Source organism: Citrus sinensis, chromosome 5, assembly GCF_022201045.2.
Source record: "Citrus sinensis cultivar Valencia sweet orange chromosome 5, DVS_A1.0, whole genome shotgun sequence".
NCBI classification, from domain to species: Eukaryota; Viridiplantae; Streptophyta; class Magnoliopsida; order Sapindales; family Rutaceae; genus Citrus; species Citrus sinensis.
The window spans coordinates 1,199,986-1,225,850 of NC_068560.1; the positions used below are offsets into that span (position 1 = coordinate 1,199,986).

Here is a 25,865-nt window from a genome sequence, read left to right on the forward strand (position 1 = left end):
ATTGGTTAAGTCATTAAGTCCTTTTTTTTTCAACTTAACGAAAACTTTCAATCTTTAAGTCATTAAGTTATTTAAAAAAAAATTGATATTTATTTTTAACAATTCAGAAAAAAAATAAACATATTATTTAAATTTAGACATTCAGTTCTATTAAAAATTTAAACTCATTCAAATTTATTTAAATTTCATATGAAAAAACAATCACCATCTTAATTTGAATTTACTTATGCATACAACCATTTGGGATCTCATTTTCGTTGATCACACTTCGAGGATGACTTTCACGTCCTTCGACAAATTATTTCTAAACCAAACATTGATTCTTGGGAAATATGACTAGAATGGATAGTGACATGACTGGAGAGACTCCAAGGACCTTGACTTAATAGAAACCATTCATTTCAATTTTCTTCACGTCCTTGCAAAAATCCTACAGTAAGACAGAGTGTTAGACCAGTCACCGACAAACCATATTCTGGTTTTGTTTGAAATTAAAGTGATATAACTTTTAAACTATAGTTGATGTAAAAAAAATTTATAATTATGAAACAAAGGTTACTAATATATCATAAATATAATTTTTAAATAATAATTTTAATAAAATTATTAAAAATATGATAAATTTTCATTATATAAATGAAATATTATGTCAATATAACTTTTGTAAGATATAGCATATAGTGTTTAATAAACATTTTAATGCTGCCCAACCTCAATCTCAAGTAGGGCCTTGGTTTAATTCAAAATTACCTAGAATGTTGAACAAAAACTAGACTTTAATTATTAGAATACCCGCTGATTTACGTTAGATTTTATTGATTCAATAAAAGCTCAAAACTCGTCTGAAACTAGAATTTAATATTTTTCAACTCCAATGCAAAAGCTCAAAACTCGCATGGAGTTTGAATAAGTGCTTTCAAACTAGTTATTTATTCAATATCCGTTTAAAAGAAGTGATGCAGGGTGCTAGAGTGGAAAGATTACAAGGAGTTATTTCTTTTGAAGAGTGATAATTTTAAACGTTTTGTGAAAGAACAGAGAATCGAATTTGAGTTCGATGTTGATATGATTTTTGTATTGATCTTTTAAAAAAATGTAATACTAATTATTAGACGAAAATATCTAACTAAATAAATTTTAACCATGATAAATGGCATGGTAGAAAATTATATATCGAAATCATAAATACAACTAAGATCAGCTCGATCTTAGACCTAAATTCTCGAGAATCTATAATTTCATGTTGTCCACGATATCACATATTACTTTTGTGTCTGGATTCTTAGAAAACGCAATGAAGTGAAAGAGTTTTTTTTTTTTTATTAAATGAGACTATTGCTCAGATTACAACTCATATACATGAGACTATTACTGATATTTACAAATCAGACTATTACTGGGATCAACTGACATCAATGCTAATGGAGCTCTGCCCAGATTTTAACCCTCACAAATATTCGAGGGATGTCTACTCCTCACTCATGGGTAAGGGAGAAGACTACCTTCACTTAAATTAATTGAGGAAGAAAATACCCCCACAATACTTTTGTGGGAGTTCGAACTGCTGTTCTCTAAACCCTTACAAATATTCAACGGATGTATACTCCTCACTCATGAAGTGAAAGAGTTATGTTGGTGAAATATGAGGAATATAATTGTTTATTTGTAAAGCCCAAGTTAGCCCAATTCTCATGACCAGGCCCAATCCTTATGTGAGTAAAGTTAACAACATATGTTTGATTTTTGGGAGGCGCGTTGATGTTTTCATACCTGGTGGATAAATGAAGTGTGCGATAATGCATGTGACCTGGAAACATCTCGCCTTATAATTTCTTTTCCAAATGGTGAATTTATAGTGATACTATATTAATTGAATACAAATTATGTATCTCAAATTAAAAAAAAAAATTAGTAGTTATAATAAAAAATTGAGTTACAAATTTATATCCTAATATTATGTGACAACCGTATAAATTTATACTCATAAATAAGAAATAATAAAATTACAAAATTACAAAATTAACTATCATATAACATTGCCAGACTATTATAATCCAAATTTGTAATGCCTATCATTATTCTTTCGGTGATCCTTAACTTTGATGATGAATTGGGTTGGGGCCCTCGTTAAGAACAACTCAAACTATGTCTTTACCTATGATTTAGAAAACAATAAGGGTCTCAATGCTATTATACCATTATTATATAACTCATTTCATCTTCAAGCTAAGGGGAACGTCGTCGTGTTAAAAACCTTCAAAATTGAAAAGCTCTGTCTGAAGCTAGTGAACAGAACACCCGCTTTCTCTTCCCTCGTCCAATATTTTCCCTGAAAATCGAAAGCTTTCCATGAAACCAAACAAAACGTAACTGTTTCGACAAGCATGGAAGAATCAGAATCGAATCGTGTAGCAGAGGCAGTTAACGAGGCAAAAATGAGCAGAAAGGAGAAGAAGAAGATGGCGAAGAAGAAGAGGAGGAAAGACAAGAGGAAAGAAATGGCGGCGAAGGAGAGAGAAGAAGAGGAAGCGAGGTCGAAGGATCCGGAGGAGCGGAGGAAGTTCGAGATGATGATTAAAGAAGAGGAGGAAAAGAGAGAGAGAGCGTTGAAGGAGTTTGAGGAGAGAGAGAGGCTTTGGATTCAAGAGATGGAGTTGAAGAAGAAGAAAGTAGAAGAAAAAGAAGAGGAGAGAAGGAAAGTTATGGAAGATAGAGAAAAAGAAGAGGCAGCCATGAAACAATTACTGGTTTGTTTTATTTTGTTTATTAAAAAGAATTTTGCAGTTTTTTTTTGGGTGGGTGTGTGTGTTTGGTTGCTGGGAAATTTTGAGGAAATAGGAAATTTAATAGAATTTGTGGCCACTAGAATTGATTTTTACGGACTTATTTTTGTTGTAAAAATGGCAATTAAGTATTTTTGTGAGACTTGTTACTGTTGTGAATTTTTGTTAGGCTCTTTGAAAATGTTGGAATGGGAGAGAATGCAATTCTAGGTTTAATTATCGATGGGTATTCAATATCTTGCAGGTTGAAAAGGAGAATGAATGTGATGAGGATGATGATTGGGAATATGTTGAAGAAGGGCCTGCAGAAATTATATGGCAAGGAAATGAGATTATTATCAGGAAGAAAAAGGTCAGAGTTCCGAAGAAGGATGCGAACCCACTAAGTAAAAAAGAGGTAATTTTGACTCTATTGACAGCTATGCTAGGCTTGTTTCTACTTTACTTCAGGATGCCCATTCTCTTCGGTTATGGCAAAAATTAAACTTTCTACGTTATTACTTCCTTTACAGGATGTTGATAGGCCTACATCAAATCCTTTTCCCCCACAATCAGAAGCCTTCGCTGATCACCAGAATGCACAACAGGCGTTGGAGACTGTTGCTCAACAAGTGCCCAATTTTGGAACTGAACAGGCATGCCTTTTCTTTCAATCTGTCTATCTGAAATTTTCAATTTGCAATTACTGTATTATATTTCATTTCTATTATATTTGCCTGTTTATCATGGTCAATCATGTTTTTATTATATATGGCAGGATAAAGCTCATTGTCCTTTCCATTTGAAGACTGGAGCTTGTCGGTTTGGTCAGAGATGCAGCAGAGTTCATTTTTACCCTGATAAATCATGCACTCTGCTCATCAAGAATATGTATAATGGTCCTGGCCTTGCTTGGGAGCAAGATGAGGGGCTCGAGGTCTGTAATTGCTGATTCTTGTATCCTGATAAGGACTCTTCCAAACTTCTATACTTTTGTGCAATTTGTTGGATCATTTTATATACGCATTGTCCTTGCTATATAGAAGATGCTTTTTATACAGAAAAATATTTTTCCAGTTGATATACTGTAATGTGTTTATAACTATTCTAGATAGTAAACCTGGTGAGTTCTTTTGAGTTCACATTTTATTTCTTTTCTTTGACTATGTGAAATCAGAGATTTATGTTTTCATAACGATGGAGATTCATGGTGTTGGCCTTGATTGGGTAAGAGTGAAGGCTATGAGCTATTCTGTATCCTACATGCTGCAAATGATTTTAGCTATTATGAAATTTCTTGTTTATATGTTTGGCTTATTTCTCTTTATTTCTTTCGTTCTTTCTTTCTTTCTTTCTTTCTTTCTCTCTCTCACTAGTCACATAACTGTACAACTCTGTTTGAGTTAAAAATTTCTCCTTAACAACTAGTAGTTTCTTGTGGAATATACTATATATCGTCGATTGTCAGAGCTGGTCATCTAACAATGGTCATTACTTTGGAAGGTTTGGGATTGTTTGCCACAACACCTATTTACTGACACATGCTGTTGGTGCTCTTCATTTACTTTAGAATGTGTCGGGGGAGACAGAAAGCTGGAGAAAAAGAAGTTGCTTTGATTGATGCAAATTAAATTAGTTGAACACATGATAGGTTTCATTTCAGTCTATTATACAGATGAGAAAATATTAGCCATTAGGTGAGGATTAAATTTCAGGTTATATATATCTTGTCCCCTAGTTGTGTATTTTGAATAGTGTTAACCATGTAAATGGAGATCATGGTTTATAGTTGTCTCCGTGTTAATCCACTACCCTTTGACCATTATCTGGAAGAACAAAATGCAAATTGAGAAACTAATCAAATTGATAACTATCATAGTGAAGTTTCAAGTTATATGCTAGAGAATTTTTATAAGTTGTTTCACCTCCTGATAAATATCATTTTGTTTTTCCAATGTCAAAATAAAGCATTCTTGACAGACTATACTTTCATACTTTTCTTTTGATTTTATGCTTCTGATGTTAACATACGCAAAATTTTTTTTTGGTTGATTTGCCTTCTTTCTTTTCAGTATACAGATGAAGAAGTTGAACGCTCTTATGAAGAATTTTATGAGGATGTTCATACGGAGTTCCTGAAGTTTGGTGAAATTGTCAATTTCAAGGTTGTTAACTATTTTCTGTAAATGTACTTGCTGTCTTGGAGTTTCTCAAGTTTCTTTATTTCTATTACCCTTTTCTTAGGTTTTTCAAATATCGCAATTTTGAGATTAAGAAATATGATAAATATGAAGAAAACTAGCTGTTACCATTTTCTTTGACAATAATGACAGAGCCACAAACAAATTTTTACAGCTTAGTGTGTACCAACTGATGTGGTATGAAGAGCTTGGCTGAAAAGTGATAACAGTTATTTTTTTCAATTATGTAGACCTAGGATGGTTTTATACAATCAATCTCCTCATGCCATATTAGTTTGTATGCCCTTGTTTGTACAAGATGGCTGTGGTTCTTTCATTACTCTTTCTTTAATCATTCTCTGGCCTCCCAGATTAATTGAAACTCTATGGACATTATTTAGCATTTCTTGTAGACTCAGTATTCTGTAAGATTTAGGCATGGGTTTCTTCCTTTTCTGCTTATACTAACTAACAAATATGTGCAGGTGTGTAGAAATGGTTCTTCCCACTTGAGAGGAAATGTCTATGTTCACTATAAGTCGCTGGAATCAGCTGTTCTCGCTTACCGTTCTGTCAATGGTCGTTACTTTGCTGGGAAACAGGTCTTTGTGAAGAATTGTTGGAGCTTACTTTCTACTTTATATTTATTTGTTTTATATAAAGTAACTACTATTTAAAAAATGTTTGGCTCTCAGTGAATAGGCCTTGCCACTTTTCATGTTTCTGATAGAAATTCCAGAATACCGATATCCTGTCATTTTGATCCTCTTTGTCTGCCTGCATTCCTGGTAATTGGTGCCTGTTAAAATGGATTGAATTAAAGCTCTTGGCATTGGGTATAAGATTTGGTTTATCCGACAGACTTCAGTTGTAAAGCTTACAGCATGTCTTCTTGGAGGCCGTATTTGAATGTCCCAACATGTTGATAGGATTTGGATAGTCTTAAATACCAGGGCAGCTTTCTTAGCAAAGGGAGATTGAAAAGGCATGATCTAGGAGAAGCTTCTACTTTCTTAAGTCATTGTTTAAGGGTTGTTTTTGCAGTATTCGTTGGGGTCTAGTTGTTCCATAATTGTTCCAATTGTCCATTCAGCTTAAATTGCTGTGCATTGTACTAAAATTGCTTTACTTGTTTGATTGGTCTGAAAGTTGAAGAAAATTATTAAAATAATTTCATTTTATTGCTATGAGAACAGTTGTTTCACTATTTATTTACTTTAGAGAAGATTCCTAACTAGTTTCCTTTAGACTTGACACTGGTAAAATTGCAATGGGTTAAGCTGTGAAAAATTATATGCTTAGTGAACGCCAGCACGTTCTCCCATCTTTTAACTATCTGTGGACACTGTTGACATAGTCTAATCTGAAATCTTTCTCCATGCTTAAATTGTAATCAACACATTACTGTTTACTGAATTTTACAGCTTGTCATTTTCTGGATGGTGATGGTTTATTTATTTGTGTGTTTCTTGACAGATCACATGTGAATTTATTAATGTGACTAGATGGAAGATTGCCATATGTGGGGAATATATGAAGTCAAGACTAAAGGTACAGCCAATTGTCTCATTTTTCAGAGTTATAATTGTTCGGCTTATACACTGGCTTTTTTCTTTGCCATTTTGCTTTTGATATGAAATGAGTTTGTTTCTTTTCTTCTTTTCTTTACACTCTTATTATCTTCGTTGGGCAAATTTTAACAGACATGCTCTCGTGGAATGGCTTGCAATTTTATCCACTGTTTCCACAACCCTGGCGGAGACTATGAATGGGCTGATTGGGATAAACCACCTCCGAGATATTGGGTGAAAAAGATGGCTGCTTTATTTGGTTATTCTGATGAATCTGGGACCTGGAATCAAGAACGCTCGGGACAAACGAGGAACAAGATAGATTCAACTAATGCCGACAGGTATGCTTTTATTACTAGTCATAGACACTAAAAACTGTACTTGGTATATATGAACTCTTGTTTATTTAATTCACTTTCTGTTATTTGAATTTTTTATTTTAAACTTCCATGTTTGACTGATGATTTTGAGAGGTTTCTTCATAGTATCATTCTCTTCATTTGTGTTTTCTTCAAGTCTCCTAACTCGGTTTTCTTAGAAGCAATGAATAATGAAAAGATGCTCTCGCAATGCAAGATTTAAAGAAAGTTCTTCTGTTGGTTTTTTGGTCTATTGTTCGAGTTTAAAACCCACTTTCAAAAATGTATGATTAGTATGTGGCGTAATGACCATGTTGCAAGCATGGCAAGAAAATAATTAGATTCAACAAGAAGCCTTTGGTGATGTAGCATTGCAATCTTATGTACAAGGGATGATGATCCAAACTATGATCAAATTTCATTATTTAATGTATTTACTGCTGATGTTAGAAATCTTCTGGTTATTTATGGTTTTGTAATTTCTTATGCAGGCATCATTACAGAAGGTCTAGATCAAGGGAGGCTGATCGTGTGAAAAGTGGTTCTGGCAGAAGCCATGATGATGAACGTCAAGTACATGAAACAACTTGGAGTCGGAGGCGCTCCAATTATCACAGTGAAAGCAGAAGTGATGAGGCTAATTCTGATGGAAGTTGGTCAGATAGGGACAGAGACAAAGATAGAGATAAACACCATGGTCATACCGTGAAACGCATAAAGCATGGGAGCAGTATGTCAGAAAAATCAACTGATTTGTTGGACACCAGGGACAGAACAAAAGAAGCTGATTCTGATGGGAATTGGCCTGATGGGCAGAGAGATGCTGAAACTTGCCATGTCCACATCAGGAAAAGTTCGAGGTACAGGAGCAGAAGGGAAATGCCAAACAATAGTAAGAACAGAACTCATGTAGCTGATAGAGGTCAGCAAGACCGGTGCAGAGATGAAGAAAGAGAACGTCGTCATCTGAGGAAAAGGTCGAGAGATAGGAGCACGGTTGGATATCCAGATAACCATGGGGACAGCTGTAAAGGGGATGATGCTGGATCCATCAAGGATTTATCTGATGAAGGCATAATCGCAGACAGACACCTGAGTCATAAAAAGAGAAGCTCGTATCACCAGGGAAATGTTTCGAAATACTTAGATGAAGATGGGTGTGGTGAGTATAGGAGTTATTACACTGATTCAGGTGATGATTGGTTAGAGAGGGACAAAGAAAGGCACCATGCTTATAAAAGGAGATGCTCGAGACATCAGACTGAAGATACAGAGTTCTTAGATGACGAAGGGGAACCTATAAACAAGTCAAAAAAGAATCGGCACCATGGGGAATCTGCATGTGATAAATCTGATCCCAGAAGAAACACGACACACAAGCATTCCAGTAGAAGATCTCCTTCAAGGAAAGACAAAAGCAGAGCAGATCATAAGTCTAGTAGTTCAGGTCGATCTGATGAAAGATGTGGAAGCATTGGCGATCAGGATCGTTGGAGACCTATTGATGGTGAGGAAGATGGAAAATCTATAAGACATGTTACTAGCGTTCAGAGTTACGAGTCTGACAGTCCAGGACGTTACAGTGGAGGTAAATCACGGGATTTTGATTCAGAATACTACGATAGTGAAAAGATCGATGATGATCGCCAAATTGAAAAGCAAATTCGTACAATAAGCACCACAAGTTGAAAAGCAACTCCAGTTTCGATGATCCTATCTAAAAAGAGAAAAAAAAATAGTTTTGCTGATCAAGACCAATTTCGAAGAGCTTGAAAGCAGCTAGAAAGGTGGAAACATTCCAGTTTCCCCATGTTGTAAATGAGTGCCAGTAGCAAGAAAAGGTGATGCTAATGCTTTTGTCCTTGACACGTTTTTCAGCTTTTACAAAATTATGATATTTTTAGTTGCTTTCAATGAATAATTTTGTGTTTATGATTTGTTAATCCAATTTTATCAAACAATCATATCGCATTTGGAAGATGTAGATACGATTCTCAAATGGTTACTAATACAATACATAGAATGTGTTAACAATTCTTCATGGAAAACGCTGCAAACGAGAGTGAAGCCAGGGATACTGCATTATGTTTCACCCCACTGCGCCCGCGCGCGCGCATACTGCGAACTCATTCTAAAACAGCAGTAACAAAATTTAAAAATTAGGGGTTTTGAAGTGATTATCATGCCCATGTGGCAACATATGCCACAAAATAATTGGCCAACACCACCAAATCAGCAGGTGATGTGGTGGTCTTAGCTCCATAGAAGACTTTCTTGAATTTTTTTATTATTATATTAAAAAAAAAAAAAAAAGCAGAATGGTGGGTAAAGTCTAAATCAATATTTTGACTCTTATTTTCCATACGATTTGAAAATCACTCAATTATTTCCCTGAGGTGTTCTTATCGAGATATACCAATTGCATTTGGTATTATATTTGACTTCTCAGTAAACTTTAAAAATAAAAAGCAGAGCGGATCGTAAGTAGAGTAGTTCAGGTCGATCTGACAAGAGATTTAGAAGCAACGACGGGCAGGATCGTTGGAGGCCTATTGATGCTGAGGAAGATAGAAAATCTAGGAAGAGAGTAATGAAAAGATTGATGATGATTGCCGGGAATCAAAAGAGGCCTATGATGAACAACACAATTTGAAAAGTATCTCCAAGTTCGACGATCAAGAGCATTTCAAACATCGAGCCTAAAAGCAGACAGAAATCTGGTAACATTTTAGTTATCCAGTATTGTAAATACGAGTGCTAGTTGAAGCGATCAAGAAGCTTAAAATGTTTTCATCCTCACTTTTTGACAAGTTTTTTTATGTCATTGGACAGATCTAATGTAATTTTTAGCATGATTTTCCGTGAAATTATTTTGTCATGAAAATTGCAAGAGTCCTTTACGGTTTCAGAAATCTGGCATCAAATTCTAGGCTCACTAGAATAAAATGCTGCATATTACCCACCAAATACTTACGAGGGCAATATAAGGTTGAGTTCGGATGTATTTTCCGCTGATCCACTCGTATTTACTTGTTCAATTCCATTGCTTGGGTTTACCATACAATTCTACAGAAAAGGAATTACTTTTTATTTTTCCATTTGGACAGTTACACCCTTTACCGTTAAACTTTTACTATACCGTAGAATATTAATAGATTAACACTGGATAAATTAGTAATTCCAATTAAATAAAATTTTTTACCGTGCTTGATTTGGCGCCAATGTAGTAAATTAATAATTTACCTAATTTGTAAGATAATAATTTTTTGAAAAAATCAAATTTCCTTGAGGACCTACATACTACATATATTAAAATTAACTATTTGAAACTAATTTATCAAGATTTTACCGTATGTGACAAAATATATTAAAAAATTAGATTGTAAATTATTTTAACCTATTAAATAAATAAATTATACTTATAGTTACTTTTATGATTTAGTTCTTTAACGTTATAAATTTTGTATTATGATTTTATTTCATAATTAATTTAACTTATTATATCTATTCTAATTTTTTATAAATAAATTATAATTTAATACAAATAATTTCTTAATCAAACTTATAATATATTTTTTTTTAATTTTAAAATTTTATCTAAAACGGAAATGATACATTTATCGAGATTTTGTTAAACCAATCTATTATAATTTTATTTTTGCCTGTGCGATGATAGGTGCAATTAATCCGGACGATGGACGGACCATCGCCTGATTTCTCCTTGTTAGATTTGGCGGCGATGATTCATCGCCCGATTTTAGATTGATTTTAGCTAAAAATGTCAATTTTGACAGTTTCGATAGACAGAATTTTAATCCTTTTGTTCACTTCTCCTCCCTCCCTTTCGTGACGGTAAAAGCAGCACCAAGTAATCAAAGCACTGTAATTTAGCGGGAGGAAATTTCAGCAAAAACTTATTAAGTATTATATTCCTTTGATAAGTACTAACGGTGGTAACAATCTATAAATTAAATTAATTTAATTGATAAGAAAATTATTTTTATCAAAATTATTATTTAATAATTACATTTCATTAAGTAGTATTAATTTTGTTTTAAAAACTAAATCATCTCGACACCAAATGAACAGGACGTTCTTGTGAAGTTGAGCTGATGAATTCTTTTTTTTTTTTTTCCTTCAAAATAATAATATTAATAACGAGAATGACACGTCGATGTCATCACCTCAAGATGCAGTTCTTGTAGAAATAGTCAGAAGGCAATAGGCGGCGGCGCCAATGATTTGTTTATTCAAAAATTGGGATAGCCATGTATCCACGTGAAAAGTCAAAACAGACCGACAGTAGCTAATTCTCTTTGAAAAGCAAGCTATTCCTCTGAACTAACAACTGAGCGAACAGCTGAATTGGGAGGAAAAAAAAAAAAAACGAAAAACAAAAAAATGGACAAGTTTTTCAATTTGAAAGATTTCGATGTGGAGCCCAAACATCCGTCGAGGGAATCCTTGAGACGATGGCGGTCTGCCTGCACTATCGTCAAGAACCGAAAACGAAGGTTCCGTGTGGTCGCCGATCTCGACAGGCGTTCCGAGGCCGAGAAGAAAAAACGCCAAATGCAGGTTCTATTTTCACTCGCTGCTTTCATTCCTTTATTATTTTCTTTTTCTTTTTTCTCTTTCTAATTTATTTCGAAAACCTTTTTTTTTTTTACTCTCTTGAAAAAATTGGCAGTCCAACCAAAGCCTGTAGAGTGTTTAAATGCAGTGTGAACTTGAATGATAAATATTTAGTACAAAATGATTTTGACAATTGAATCTAGGCCCTGTTTGGCAGCGTCGGCTGTAGCTTAAATTGCATTTTAGTATTTGATAAATGCTTGGTACTTTGGCATGGATACTGAGTAAGATTTTATCTTGCACACTTATATAATGAAAAATCTATAATATCTTTACTAATTTTTATCGAAATTATTGTTTAGAAGTCATATTTACTTATCAACTTTTATTATTTTATAGTTATAGCATTTTCTCCACAGGGCCTCAGTACGCCAAATTCAAGGCTGTCTGTTTGTGTTAACAGGAACAAGTAAGGGTTGCACTTTGTATTCGAGATACACTTCAGTTAATTGAATCACATGAAGATGTGCCAATCGGGGATACTGTCGCTGGAAGATTTCAAGAATTTGTTGATGATATAATATCCACTGTCAAATGCGGTGATGTAAAGGTGCTTCAGACTTCTCTCCCTCTGTTCACATTGAAAATATGCTCTTTTGATATTTGGGAAATGCAGAATATCAATTTTTGATTTATCAACACTCAAAAGTCATATTTTATGTTAACTTCGTGAAATGTGGAGAGTTTCAGTAGCTTAAGAATTTAAATGCGGTGTGAACTGGAATGACAAGTAGTACAAAATGATTTTGACATTGAATTTAGTTACCAAACCCAAGGCTGTCTGTTTTGTTACAGGAAAAAATAAGGTTGGCACTTTGTATTCAAGAAACTGCACTTCAGTTAATTGAAGTTCGGAGTTTGCTTTCACTTGAAGATGTGTCCTCAAGTGAATACACTATGACTGAGGCTGCTGAAGCTGGAAGATTTCAAGATTTTTTTGCTGGTGTACGATCCATTTCGGATGATGATGCTGCAATTAGTTTGATTATGCAATCGGTTCATAGCTTTTCCCTGAAGGGGAAATACAGAAGAAGAATCATTTCCTGGCAAAAGGGTGCCCCTTTGGGGAGTGGGTCGTTTGGGTCTGTGTATGAAGGCTTCACTGAGTAAGTAAAGTTTTGTTCCTGTGTTATGTGCTTGCAACTTTTGAACAGAAGTTTTGTTGTTCTGATTGTATTTCGACAATATTGGATTAGAAGGAAATTTCCAGGAACTTATTGAGTGTTTCTTCTGCTTTCTGAACAATACAAAAGGAAAAGTGATAGAATTCATGATGAGACGTCAATGGGGTTTTGGGTGTGCTCCATGTAAATCTATTTTTCTTGTTTCTCATGTTAATCAAGCAGTTTTACTATTTACATCTAAATATTTTAAAGATTTTGAGTTGAAGTTTATTCATTTTACAATGAATCCATAGTCTGAAGGTGTTTCGAATTATGTTTACTTAGTCAGATTTACATAAGTTGATTAACTTGCCTTTGCTTTACTACCTTTGACATGCATGTGTATGTGCAAGCATCCATGAGCATTGAGCATTGAGCATAAACGGATATTTTTTCTCAATTCCTCTCATGCTTGATGGTTTGATTGCAGTGATGGATTCTTTTTTGCTGTGAAGGAGGTTTCTTTACAGGATCAAGGAACTCAGGGAGAGCAGAGCGTTCTTCAACTTGAGCAGGTGGGATGATTAGTTTTGTCCTGCTGGAAGTCCATTACATATTATTCTGTAATCTTTTTCTCCGCTTTAAATTGTAAATCATGAAGTTGGATAATTTTATTCAGCCTCTAAAGAGCTGCATGGCCAGATCATTTTTCTAATCTTCTGTTCATTGGATCAGGAAATTTCTCTTTTGGGTCAGTTTGAACATGATAACATAGTTCAGTATTTTGGGACAGAAAAGGTATGCATCTAGTCTCAATGCTTGTCTTTTTTCCTTTCATTTCGTCGTATTTATATTTATGAAGTGAGAGCCCGAACTCTGTGGTTGAAATGCCATTTATAGACCCTTAATCCATTAGTTTGCTGGAATTTGAAACACACTGTGTTAAATAAAGCATGTTATTGACTTTTGGACTAATTGTATTTTTCTTTCTTTTTCCTTTTACATGTAACTCTACTGTCATTGTTCTTACCATTAAGACAATCAATTGAATTAACTAGTCATGTAAAACTTGACAGGATATACTTCAGAAACAAAGTTTTAAGCCTACTGCTGCCAGCTTTAATTTTTCCCAACTACATTCATCATTCTCTGGGACCTAGTATGTATATATCTTTCTGATATGGTAAAATACATGTAAAAATGAGGAACTTCCAAATAGTCCTAAATTTGAGGCAAAACGTAGCCCTATTGCACACTTTGTGCGGCATATTAGCCATTTTTGTGAACTTTGATGGAGTTTGTCTCTGTTTTATTAAATAGTCTCCTTTAATATCTGGTTGTTTAGGCATGTGCCTATTTAGGTCCCTTTTTTTTTTTAAATGATTCATCAAATGATTTCAGGATGAAAATAAGCTTTATATCTTCCTTGAACTTGTAACGCAAGGCTCACTTGCAAAAATCTATCAAGAGTATCACTTGAAGGATTCTCAAGTCTCTGCATACACATGGCAGATCCTGAATGGCTTAAAGTATCTTCATGAGCAGAATGTGATTCACAGGTGATAGAATTGATTTGGTTGTTATATTCTCATTTCTGTTCCGTATTATGACGTTTCCTCTCAGTAGATGTAGTGTTCGTGTTTGCTTATGCAGATAGGAAAACGGTTCTTTCTCTTGATGTTTGTCTGCATACGTGATTATTTATGCATTCATTGTCATTCCAAGAATGCAGCTTTTTGGAGCTCTACTGTTGAATGTAATCTAGAAACAAGCATATTCTTAAGGTGCAGCCGTTACTGATATCTCATATATAATTTCCTAATGGTTTTAGAAATGAGATGTAGTAGAAGAAAGAATGGGAAAGTTGGTAGTAACAAAGGGAAAAGAACGAAGAACAGAAATAGGGAAAGAACAATAAGGTAGTAGGGTGTGTCTGAAACAACCAACCATGTTGAAAATACATTTTGAAGAAATAATTGAACCATAATATCATTTGCAGATAAGTAATCATTGCATACAAGCAAAATTACAGTTTCAGTTTGCTGCAGATCATGGATATTGTTTTTGTTCAAGGTTAAAGAGAAGATAGCAATAACAGAGGTTGTTATGTTGAACTGATAGAAGTTTGCTTGGAATCCTCCCTTCAATTTCAATACTCTACTAAGTCTATTGAAAGAATATCTTGAAGGGTCCTTGTGTTGTCACTTTAATAACCTGCCCTGCTCTTTGGCTTTAAGTAGCGCCCGGCTGAACCACCTAGGTCGATAGCATATAATGCAGATTGAACGCTTCTGGTGGACTAACCACTTCAGTTGTAGAGAATGAATAACTGGATGGCCTGAAAGTCTTTTCCAGGGTGGTTGAAATCAAAAGATGAACTTTCATTAACAGGAGAGGGTAGAACGGGCTAAACTAATCCATCATGAGTTGTCTTGTCTTTTAGAAATCTTGTAAAGCTTGATTGTCATCATCTTGCAAGTGTTAATCATAATCTAGCAGCCTCAAATTTTCAACACAATAATAATATGATATATTCTTAGTGCATGTTCCATTGATGAGTCTACAGAGCAGGCAGATTTCATTTGATATAGTAATAAATTCTCCTCTCAGCAAAATGTAATAAAAATACTCATTCTTAACTCACTTAAGGATTTAAGAAAATTGTTAACAAGCATGTGGAGATGAATAAATATTTTATGTGAATTATTTTTAAAAGAGGAAAAATTGAAATCGATTTGCAGGCCAGGTGCATAGACTGGTTTGTTTTGGGCAGAAAGAAATCGTGCCCTGAATGCAACAAAATTATGCCTTGGTTTCATTTGCGTTGTATCTGCTGCATGAATCCATCCACCATTATCCTTTGCAATGACTGCAATTATCATTGTGGCAGGTGTAACTTGATACTAACACTTGCTTTCGTGATACTACTTTTTAAAGTGTAGTAAAATTTTTCTCTTTCCATTTTCAAGGGATATCAAATGTGCAAATATATTGGTAAATGCAAATGGATCAGTAAAACTTGCAGATTTTGGGCTGGCAAAGGTAATTAATCTCTCCCTTTCTTTGTAACCTCGTGAGCGCTGCTGTACTTGATACAATATATTTGATCTTTTCAGGCAATTACAATGAATGATGTCAAATCTTGCAAAGGATCTCCATTCTGGATGGCCCCTGAGGTTTGCCTCTTCTGTTGTAGTCTGATTTAATAGAGAAAATCTGATTTATTTTCTGAATGCCCATCATTTATGTAACAAAATATAGGAAGGAAACAGTAAACACTGCACTTTCATATATACTTTATTAATCAAACTACAAGATTATATATAGGCTTGAAGCTAACATAGACTAGGAGTCTTATCTTAGCAAAGTCCTTTATTCTAGGGATAAAAACAAAAAATAAGTAGATAGAACATATCATGTAAAACAACCACCAGATAAGGATAACTCTATTTTTTCAAATTCTGCCACACTCCCCCTCAAGCTGGACAAAAAACATTGAACATTCCCAGCTTGTCTACCAACTTTTCAAACACTGGTTTGACTAATCCTTTAGTAAGAAGATCTGCAGTTTGTTGAGATGTAGGCACATATGTCATAGAAATTACTCCTTCTATCTTCTCCTTGATGAAATGCCGGTCAACCTCAACATGCTTAGTTCTATCATGATGTACTGGATTATGAGAAATATCTATGGCTGCCTTATTGTCACAATAAAGTTTCATAGGTTGAATATCTGCGATTTTTAGCTCCCCTAATAATAGTTTCAGCCATAACAACTCACAGATACCTTGAGCTACTGCTCTGAACTCTGCTTCAGCACTACTTCTTGCCACAACTGACTGTTTTTTACTTCTCCAAGTTACTAAATTCCCCCATACAAATGTGCAATAGCCCGACGTAGATCTTCTATCCTTAATTGAACCAGCCCAATCAGCGTCTGTGAAGGCTTCAACACTTCTTGCCTCATTCTTTTTGAAGAGAAGACCTTTTCCTGGAGTTCCTTTAAGATATCTCAGGATTCGATAAACAGCTTCCATATGTTCCTCGCATGGAGCATGCATGAATTGACTTACAACACTAACCGCAAAAGCAATATCAGGTCTAGTGTGGGAAAGATAGATGAGTTTCCCAACAAGTCGCTGATATCTCCCTCTCTCAACAGGAATACTGTCCTTCAAGTCTCCTAATTTCAAATTTGCATCCATTGGTGTGTCTACAGGCTTACAACCTATCATTCCTGTTTCTTTCAAAAGGTCTATAACATATTTCCTTTGAGAAACAGATATGCCTATGTTATTTCTTGCCACTTCCATGCCTAGAAAGTATCTTAGGGATCCAAGGTCCTTTATGTCAAATTCTGTTGCAAGAATTTTCTTTAATCTCTTTATTTCAACAATATCATTCCCAGTCAATATTATATCATCAACATAAACAATAAGAACAGTAATCTTACCATCCTTATGTCTATAAAATAACGTGTGGTCTGTCTGAGCTTGTTTGTATTCTTGCTGTCGTATAGCCCTAGAGAATCTGTCAAACCAAGCTCTAGGTGACTGTTTCAGTCCATAGAGTGATTTTTTCAATTTACACACTAGTCCTCTTCCTTCCTTATCAAATCCAGGTGGCAACTCCATGTAAACTTCCTCTACTAAGTCTCCGTTAAGAAAAGCATTCTTAACATCTAATTGTTGAAGTGGCCAATCCAAGTTTGCAGCCAAGGATAATAGAACTCGAATTGTATTTAATTTAGCGACTGGAGCAAATGTTTCCTGGTAATCAATCCCGTATGTTTGAGTGAACCCCTTTGCTACTAGTCGTGCCTTATACCTCTCTATTGATCCATCAGACCTATACTTGACAGTAAAAACCCATTTACAACCCACTGGAACCTTTCCTTTTGGTTTTTGTACCAGCTCCCATGTTCCCATATGTTCTAGAGCACTCATCTCCTCCATAACAGCCTGTCTCCACTTCGAGTCTTCTAACGCTTCTTGAATATTCTTTGGAATTTGTACACCTGAAAGATTAGTAACAAATGCTCGAAGAGAAGGTGACAGTCGGTCATAGGTCACATAATTAGAAATAGGATATTGAGCACAAGATCTAATCCCCTTTCTTAAGGCTATAGGAACATCAAGATCAGCAATTTCAGGTTTAAGAACAGTATTTTGAGGCTGTATACCTTCATTCAGTTCGGTCTCTTGACAGTGCTGTCGGTGAACAGGTTCCTCAACTCTTTGCGGATTATTCCGTCGTGAATAAACACGTAGCTCTTGTTGTTGCTGTGTTTCTCCCCCTGTCTTGAAATTTTCATCATCAGTAGACTTCATTGGCTGAGATGAATTTTGAGTTGTTTCTAATGAAGACAAATCTGATTGAGACTGACACGGCTGAACGGCAGTGAGTTTAGGTGGAGATAACAATTCTGAAGACTGGGGAAAAATTGGAGATGGTAAGGACGCTTCCCAAAAATTCCCTTCATTAGAACTCTCCCCCTGAAGGGAATTCTGGGCATAGAAAGGGTGAGTTTCAAAAAAGGTAACATCCATAGAAATGAAATATTTGTGCTGTTCAGGAGAATAACATCGATAACCTTTTTGAGTGGCTGAGTAACCTAAAAAAATACACTTATGAGCTCTAGGATCTAGCTTTGTTTGAGCCAAACTATGGACATGGACAAAGGAAGTACAACCAAAGACTTTAAGTGGCAGATCCGTACATACTCGAGTGTGTGGATAATATTGGAGAAACATGTTAAGTGGAGTTTGGTAATTAAGAACCTTAGAAGGCATGCGATTAATTAAGTACGATGCCGTAAGAATAGCATCTCCCCAGAATTGTTTAGGTACATTGGTAGTGAACATAAGAGACCGTGCTACTTCAAGTAGATGACGATTTTTTCTTTCGGAGACACCATTTTGTTGTGGAGTATAAACACAAGAACTTTGGTGTATAATCCCATGGTGTGAAAGAAATTGACTAAGAGAAGTGTTAAAAAATTCTCTACCATTATCAGTACGTAAAATCTGGATTTTGGCTTGGAATTGTGTTTGGATCATGGAGTGAAAATTTTTAAAGGTTTGTGCTGCGTCAGATTTATCCTTTAATAGATACACCCAACAGATTCGTGTGTGATCATCAATAAAAGTAAGGAACCATTTTATACCCGTAAGGTTTGAGACACGAGAAGGTCCCCATATGTCACTATGAATCATTGCAAAAGGTCTGGAAGGTTTGTATGATTGAGAAGGAAAATAGGAACGCTGATGTTTAGCCAATTGACATACTTCACAATGAATCATAAGAGAATCTTTATTACGAAATAATTCAGGAAACAAATTTCTTAAATATGGAAAGCTAGGATGACCTAACCTACGATGCCACAACATTATTTTTTGTTCCCTAGACATAGAAAGAGATCCACAGTCAGCAGTATGAGCTTGTTTATTCACGTTGAAATCCTCAAAATAGTAAAGTCCCCCATGTTCCCTAGCACTGCCAATCCTCCTCCCCGAAATTAGGTCCTGAAATTCACAAGAGGAGTGCGAAAAATTAGCAACACAATTAAGATCTTTAGTGATTTGGCTGACAGAGAGTAGATTGCAAGATAATTTAGGAACATGGAGAATTGATTTGAGAATTATGCTAGGAGTAATCTTTATAGTGCCCATCCCTGCAACAACTGAAAGTGAACCATCAGCTATCCTTACTTTAAAATGATCTGGACTAGGAGCATAAGAAGAGAAAAAATGAATGCAGCCTGTCATGTGATCTGTGGCGCCAGAATCAATGATCCAGGGATCTGGAACCTTGGCAGAAGCATGAAAAACTGTTGGGATCTGGAAAATACCTTTTTGGGCCAGCAAAGAGGACGAAGGAATAGGGGTTAAAAGTTTTTGAAGCTGCTCAAGTTGTTCTTTGGTAAATGATGGAATCACACTGCTTACACCTTCCTTTAGAACACTTTGATCAGTGACAGTTGCAGATTGAAATCCTTTTGGACTTCGCTTATTGCCTCTATTGTCTTTCCAATTTGTTGGTTTACCATGTAGCCTCCAACAACGCTCTTTGGTGTGATTCGGTTTGTGGCAATGATCACACCACAGCTGGCCACCTTTGTTGGAATTATTAGATCCCTGAACAGCCAAAGCAGACACTTCAGGTGCTATAAGTGATTTTGGCTCCCCAAGCATGACCCGTTTACGACTCTCTTCTCGTCTGACTTCAGCAAAGATTTCTCGGATGGAAGGTAATGGTTTAGTGCCAAGTATACGACCACGAACATCATCAAGCTCCTTATTAAGACCAGCCAAAAAGTCATAAATTCGATCTTTATCCACCAGTTTTTTGTATCGAGCACCATCATCAATACACCTCCATTCACACTCATTGAATAGATCTAATTCCTGCCAAAGATTCTTCAGAGAGTTAAAATAATGGGTTACATCCATATCACCTTGTTTCAAGTTACGAGCCATATTCCTCAATTCAAACAGCTGTGATGAATTTTCCAAATCCGAGTAAGTTTCTTTGACAGCTTCCCACAGTTCAGCAGCTGTTTGGTAAAATAAATATGTCTGCCCGATGTTTGGTTCCATTGAGTTAACCAGCCATGCCATAACGATAGAATTTTCAGTATCCCATATTTGAAATGCAGGATCATTTTCATCTGGCCTTTGCTTTTGGCCAAGGAGATAGCCAAGTTTTCCACGCCCTCGAATTACCATTTGAACAGAACGAGACCATGGGAGAAAGTTCTTTCCGTTGAGTTTGTGGGATGTAATTTGAAGTGATGTATTTTCAGTAATTGCAGTGTGAACAATTGTAGGAGTTGACAGAGAAGGAATCTGAGATGTTTCAGCAGATTCGGAAGAGTCAATACTCCTACTTGTGCCAGTCATGGCTGTTTTTACCATGGTTTCCTTCAACTAATACCTAGCTCTGATACCATGTAACAAAATATAGGAAGGAAACAGTAAACACTGCACTTTCATATATACTTTATTAATCAAACTACAAGATTATATATAGGCTTGAAGCTAACATAGACTAGGAGTCTTATCTTAGCAAAGTCCTTTATTCTAGGGATAAAAACAAAAAATAAGTAGATAGAACATATCATGTAAAACAACCACCAGATAAGGATAACTCTATTTTTTCAAATTCTGCCACAATTTATATTCAAATTACACGATCTCAAGTGTAACTGATCCACTTGTTTGAAGCCATTGATTTTTTGGTCATCGGCAATATTTCAAAGCTCTGAGACATAAAATCTGATTTTTCTTTTTCACACTTCTGAAGTTCACTTTTTAGCATGACATGATTGGCAAAGTTCTTAGGAGGTTAATTTTTTAATTTGACACTGCCCCTTTTTTTCACTTGCCTTTTGTATAGTTTTAAGGATAGTGAAACAGATTCTCTACCTCACTTCATTTGAGTTATGATAATATCATCTGATGCATTTCATTTGAAGTCAACAAGAAAAAACCTATTTTTATTTTAGATGTAGATAAGTCTTGTCCAGCTGTTGGTATTGTATGCACTTGTCAAACTATCACCTGGTATGCTAGCACCAAAAAGCTGGAAACTGACACTTAGTAAAATGGGTGAACATTCCTTTGTTTATTAAGATTACACGAACTCCCTGCCTCCTTCGGCCCAAAGTGGTTCATGGTTGTCTAGATACCAGTATCAATTAGTCAGCCATTAATCTGACAAAATGAAGTTAGTAAGATCATCCTTCAACTTCCTAAATTGCTCATGACATAAGCCATTGCTTTTGGCATTTCACTGCTCATAAGACAGTAGAGGAAAAAATTTGTTAACCACAGTTAATGGATAAGCATGCAGAGAATTTCTTGTCATTTAGAAAATTATGAAAGTATGGTATAATCTGGTTTATCTTAATGAAAACATGGCTTTGGTAAAAGACAATTGAATGCAGTTTTTATGTGAAAGCTTTGATTCTTTGAATGATTCTTCCATCAGATTAGGAATCAATGAACTCACCATTTGTGGATGTAATAACTAATCCCTTAAAATGTTTGGAATTCGATCAACTGGCTCAGGTAAAGCTGTAGAAATCAGAGGTAGGACTGGATGAAGAAACTGGGAAAAAAATGTCAAGAGAAACCGTAGAAGGTTTAGGTAATGCCTTGAGAAGGAAATGGCATGTCAGTAGATGGAACAGTCTAACAGATCAAGTAAATATGCACTGATCCAAGCCTCTAAATATTGTGTATTGGTCAACAATGGGCAAGTAGATTCTTTGAATAATTATATGGGGAAACTTTCAGAAATTCAAACCATAATATAATCATTTTCTGTATATTTGGATCTTACAATTCCATTATTTCTATACTATATCAATATAGTAGAATATTTCATCTAATTTCAGTGCATACGTAGGTCACTGAAGCAATTAAAAAATCAATAGCAAAGTCAGAAGATGAGTTAGTGGATAGAATTTTTAATATGCTTGCACAGGGAAATACCATGAAAAGCTATAACTCTTATAACCAAGCATTGTTATAAGCAAACTTAACTAATAGAAGTAAAAGGCGTCAACTACCTGAGTTCACATATCTTGCAATCCAAAGTGGGATCTTTGATTGTGCTAAAACCTTATTTAACCTTCTGTAACCTCGATAGAAAAACTTATGCTCGAGCTAGTCCGTAATGACCTTTTCCTAAAATGAGATTATGAGTTTATTAATTGATTTCTTGTTATGAAAGATACATCATATACTTACAAAATTGAGTGACAGTTATGTTTAAGAATTCATTTATTCTGTTATTATCCATGTTTTTGAATTTATAGATTATTCCACTATTTTGAGAGTTGTAACAAATTTTTTACTTTTTGTCTTATTTCACTCCCCCCCACCCAAAAAAAAGAAAAAAGGGTTTTGTCTGCAATCATTTTTGTTTATTTGGATTTTGCTTCTTGAATGTAAACTTCTCTTTCCATATATTGTGTTGACACATACCAAAAATTGCTTCTATTAGGTGTTTGGGGATAACAAATTAATTGTGCTTTTAGGTTGTGAATTCAAAGAACGGCGGCTATGGACTACCTGCTGATATATGGAGTGTTGGGTGCACGGTATTGGAGATGTTAACCCGTTGTCGTCCATACTTTGGTGTGGAATGGGTACGAAACACATTATCGTATATTCAAATTGATTTAATTTCCCCAATTTTGCATGTTTTATATGCAAGTTTGTTCATATTAAACATCTTGTGATTTACGAAAGCTGGCATCAGTTTTGATATGGCATTTAGATTTTGCTTAATTGTGTGTTGGCAGGTGCAGGCATTATTCAAGATAGCCAGGGGTGAACTTCCTCCAATTCCTGACTCAGTATCGAGGGATGCCCGGGATTTTATTCTTAAATGCTTACAAGTCAACCCTAATGATCGGCCTACTGCAGCTCAACTAATGGAGCATCCATTTGTAAAGAGGCCGTTGCCAACTTCTTGGGGACTGCCTACTCCTCATCATTTCATCATGCAGTCTTGAAAGCTTCTGATTATCCTCTGGGTTTCATGTATGCGAAGTCTATCATGACCCAATTTAGGGCTTGTTTGGTATTGTTGTAGGGTGGTTGTGGCTTCTAAGCCAAATTGAATTTCTCCCATAGTTGTTTGATGAAAAACTTATAATACATACACTAATTTTGTGAAAAATATAATTTATAAATCATATTTTTTAAACACAATCAACTTCTATATCATAAATGCATATACAACACCAAATAGACCCTTGAATTATTAATTGCATTTTGTACTTGGTTCCTTTTTGCATTTAGCAGCATCGACATAATGAAAATAATTGTTAAATACATTTATAAAATAACCATTTGGGTTTACAACTCCCACTCTCCAGCTTATGGGAAGCGAGAAATGGAGGAGCAAGATTGTGATGCGTCAAACGAACCCCAATTCACAGAGTGAAGGAGTATACAAGTGCCTCTAGATGTTATAATGCAACTCCTTCCTGTCGATAGCCGGTCAAACCTTGAGACATTCACAATGGATCCGTCTACGTTGCTTCTTATACTAATTTGCTTTGAGGTTAACTTGGCTACCTGTCCACATGGTTATTTTGTCATTTGGTTCTATTTCCTTTAGGAATAAATTCAATGCTAGTGTTACTGTTGTTTATTTTGCATGTGCCTTTTGATTGCAGGTATGGGTAGGCCAGTTTCTAGTACTGTGGGTTATGTTTGGTTGAAAAAAATAAGAGGAGAGGAGAGGAATAAAAAAGGAGAGAATTGAGAAAAAAAATGAAAGAAAAAGAAGGTGCGTTTCAATTTCATTATTCTATTTGAATAAATTAGCCTAAATTGTAATCCAAAATTCATGTATTAATAGTTCCCATTTTCACATGGATTTAGATAAAATTAAACAACTTGTTATACTCCAAATTTGCTATTAATATCAAATTTTTACTCAATGAATTTTTTAAACTTGTATTCAATTTAAGATTAATATCAAAATTTTAATTCAACAATTTATTTTAACTAATACGTAATATGAAAAAAAAAATTGAATTATTTCTTTGTAGTAATATTGACTATTTTCCCTAATTAGTAATATAATTTTAAAAATAAACTAATTGAATGATTATTGTAGCTTTATTAAATTATATTTAACATAATTATATCTGACATTATACCAAACAAAATGTAATACTATATAATTTAGTATAGTCTAATATAATTTGATCCAATTTAATTCCAAAAAATTAATCTAGTTCAATCCGACTTTCTAAACTTAGCCTTCATTCTTTCAAATTTAAATTAGGACAATCTGTTAGATCTTTGGGACAATTTTTTTTTTTTAAATTACTACGATCTAACACACGTGTCATAATTCAATTGGCCAACACTATCACATCAGCAGATGATGTGGCCGCGTTGGCACTGGCATGACTTTCTTGTACGTACACACATTATTATCTATTCAACACTCCATTTTAGTACTGTTTTGATTGTTTTGACTGTTTCGTGCGGAAGTGAAGATGAACAGAGCTGATAATCCTCTCTTAGGGTGTGTTTGGAATTGAGGTGATGTAGCTTTTAAGCTACAGCTGCTGTGAAAAAAAAACTATAATTATGAAACAAAAGTTAATAATATATAATAAATATAAATTTTAAATAATAATTTTATTAAATTATTAAAGATATAATAAATTTTATATTATACAAGTGAAAAATCATATCAACATATCTTAAAAGCTACAATAGCTAGTGTTTACCAAACACTTTAGTACTGTAGCTTTTAAGCTATAGCTGCCCAACCTCAATCCCAAACGCACCCTTAATCTTAAGTCTCAACAGCTGAAAAACATAACAAATTGAAATGTTTTTCAACTCGGAAGATTTCGATGTGCTGCACCCATGGAGATCAGCACAACCTTCAAGGGAAGCCTTGAAACGATGGAGATCTGCCAGCGCTAACGTCAAGAACCGCCATAGAAGGTTCCATTTGGTCGCCAATCTTTCCAACCATGCCGAGGTCATGGATAACAAGCGCCAAATATATTTCCTCTTTTATATCAAGCACCAAATATAGGTTCTCTTTTACTCCCTACTTTCATTCCTTTATTATTTTTCTTTGTTGAAACAGTTTTTGTTTTGAACAGAGTGTTAGTCAACTCTCATATTTTCTTTAACTACATAATGATAGGCTTACAAAGCTTTAGATAAAACGTTTTTTATCCAGATGGTGTGACTTTTATCTTAAATGGTGATGATTGTTTATTAAGCCTTGTCACTTCCCATTGGAATAGTGATTTATAGTGGTCATGTAATAGAATCAACACCTTTTTGTTAAATCGTTGTAATGTAGAGAGTTTCAGTATCTTAAGAATTTAAATGCAATATGAACTAGATCTAGATTTATAAATGGTACATTTTGACATTGAACTTATTATTCCAAACTCAAGGCTCTCTTTTGTGTTATACGAAAAAGTAAGAATGCACTTTTTGTTATTTCCAACTCTAGACACTAAGGTGGTTCTGTTTGGGATTGAGGTGTTATAATTTTTAAAAAATAGTTACTATGGAAAAAAAAACTATAATTATAAAATAAAATCTACTAGTATATAGTAAATAAAAATTTTGGTAAAATTAGTAAATAAATAATATACTTTTTATCATACAAATGAAAAATCATATTAACATAACTTCCAATTTATAATAATTAGTGTTTACCAAATACTTTAATACTATATTTTTTAAATTAC

The 25,865-nt window shown here is 34.6% G+C and overlaps 2 protein-coding genes across 12 annotated transcripts in view; both read left to right on the plus strand.

Annotated features, from left to right (window-relative positions):
- Positions 1 to 8,856, plus strand: part of LOC102610763 (zinc finger CCCH domain-containing protein 5) — a 61,238-nt gene extending 52,382 nt beyond the window's left edge. The window contains exons 1-9 of one of the 8 annotated variants that reach the window (XM_052442173.1): positions 2,226 to 2,747; positions 3,028 to 3,180; positions 3,296 to 3,418; positions 3,541 to 3,699; positions 4,835 to 4,927; positions 5,428 to 5,604; positions 6,419 to 6,493; positions 6,646 to 6,854; positions 7,364 to 8,856. In XM_052442173.1, the coding sequence (XP_052298133.1) occupies positions 2,385 to 2,747; positions 3,028 to 3,180; positions 3,296 to 3,418; positions 3,541 to 3,699; positions 4,835 to 4,927; positions 5,428 to 5,604; positions 6,419 to 6,493; positions 6,646 to 6,854; positions 7,364 to 8,561 (2,550 nt within the window). In that variant the 5' untranslated portion in view covers positions 2,226 to 2,384 and the 3' untranslated portion in view covers positions 8,562 to 8,856. Of the gene's footprint in view, positions 1 to 2,225; positions 2,748 to 3,027; positions 3,181 to 3,295; positions 3,419 to 3,540; positions 3,700 to 4,834; positions 4,928 to 5,427; positions 5,605 to 6,418; positions 6,494 to 6,645; positions 6,855 to 7,363 lie in introns of those variants that run through there. The other 7 variants (XM_052442174.1, XM_052442177.1, XM_052442171.1 and 4 more) reach the window with 7 other exon arrangements.
- Positions 8,857 to 10,964: 2,108 nt separating this feature from the next.
- On the plus strand, positions 10,965 to 23,334 carry LOC102609173 (mitogen-activated protein kinase kinase kinase 1-like). 4 transcript variants are annotated; one of them, XR_003063063.2, is made up of 10 exons: positions 10,965 to 11,450; positions 11,911 to 12,057; positions 12,303 to 12,613; positions 13,101 to 13,185; positions 13,346 to 13,408; positions 14,012 to 14,169; positions 15,580 to 15,652; positions 15,727 to 15,786; positions 21,682 to 21,816; positions 22,656 to 22,766. XR_003063063.2 is itself a non-coding variant. In XM_006494231.4 (10 exons), exons 1-10 carry the CDS (start codon positions 11,274 to 11,276, stop codon positions 23,133 to 23,135), a joined length of 1,392 nt encoding a protein of 463 aa, XP_006494294.2. In that variant the 5' UTR covers positions 10,971 to 11,273; the 3' UTR covers positions 23,136 to 23,334. The 4 variants fall into 4 exon arrangements, 3 of the variants coding, with proteins under 3 accessions (XP_006494294.2, XP_006494295.2, XP_015381523.2); XM_006494231.4 differs by lacking the exon at positions 21,682 to 21,816 and adding an exon at positions 22,929 to 23,334 and having other exon boundaries at positions 10,971 to 11,450; XM_006494232.4 differs by lacking the exons at positions 14,012 to 14,169; positions 21,682 to 21,816 and adding exons at positions 15,352 to 15,500; positions 22,923 to 23,334 and having other exon boundaries at positions 10,972 to 11,450.
- Positions 23,335 to 25,865: the final 2,531 nt, after the last annotated feature.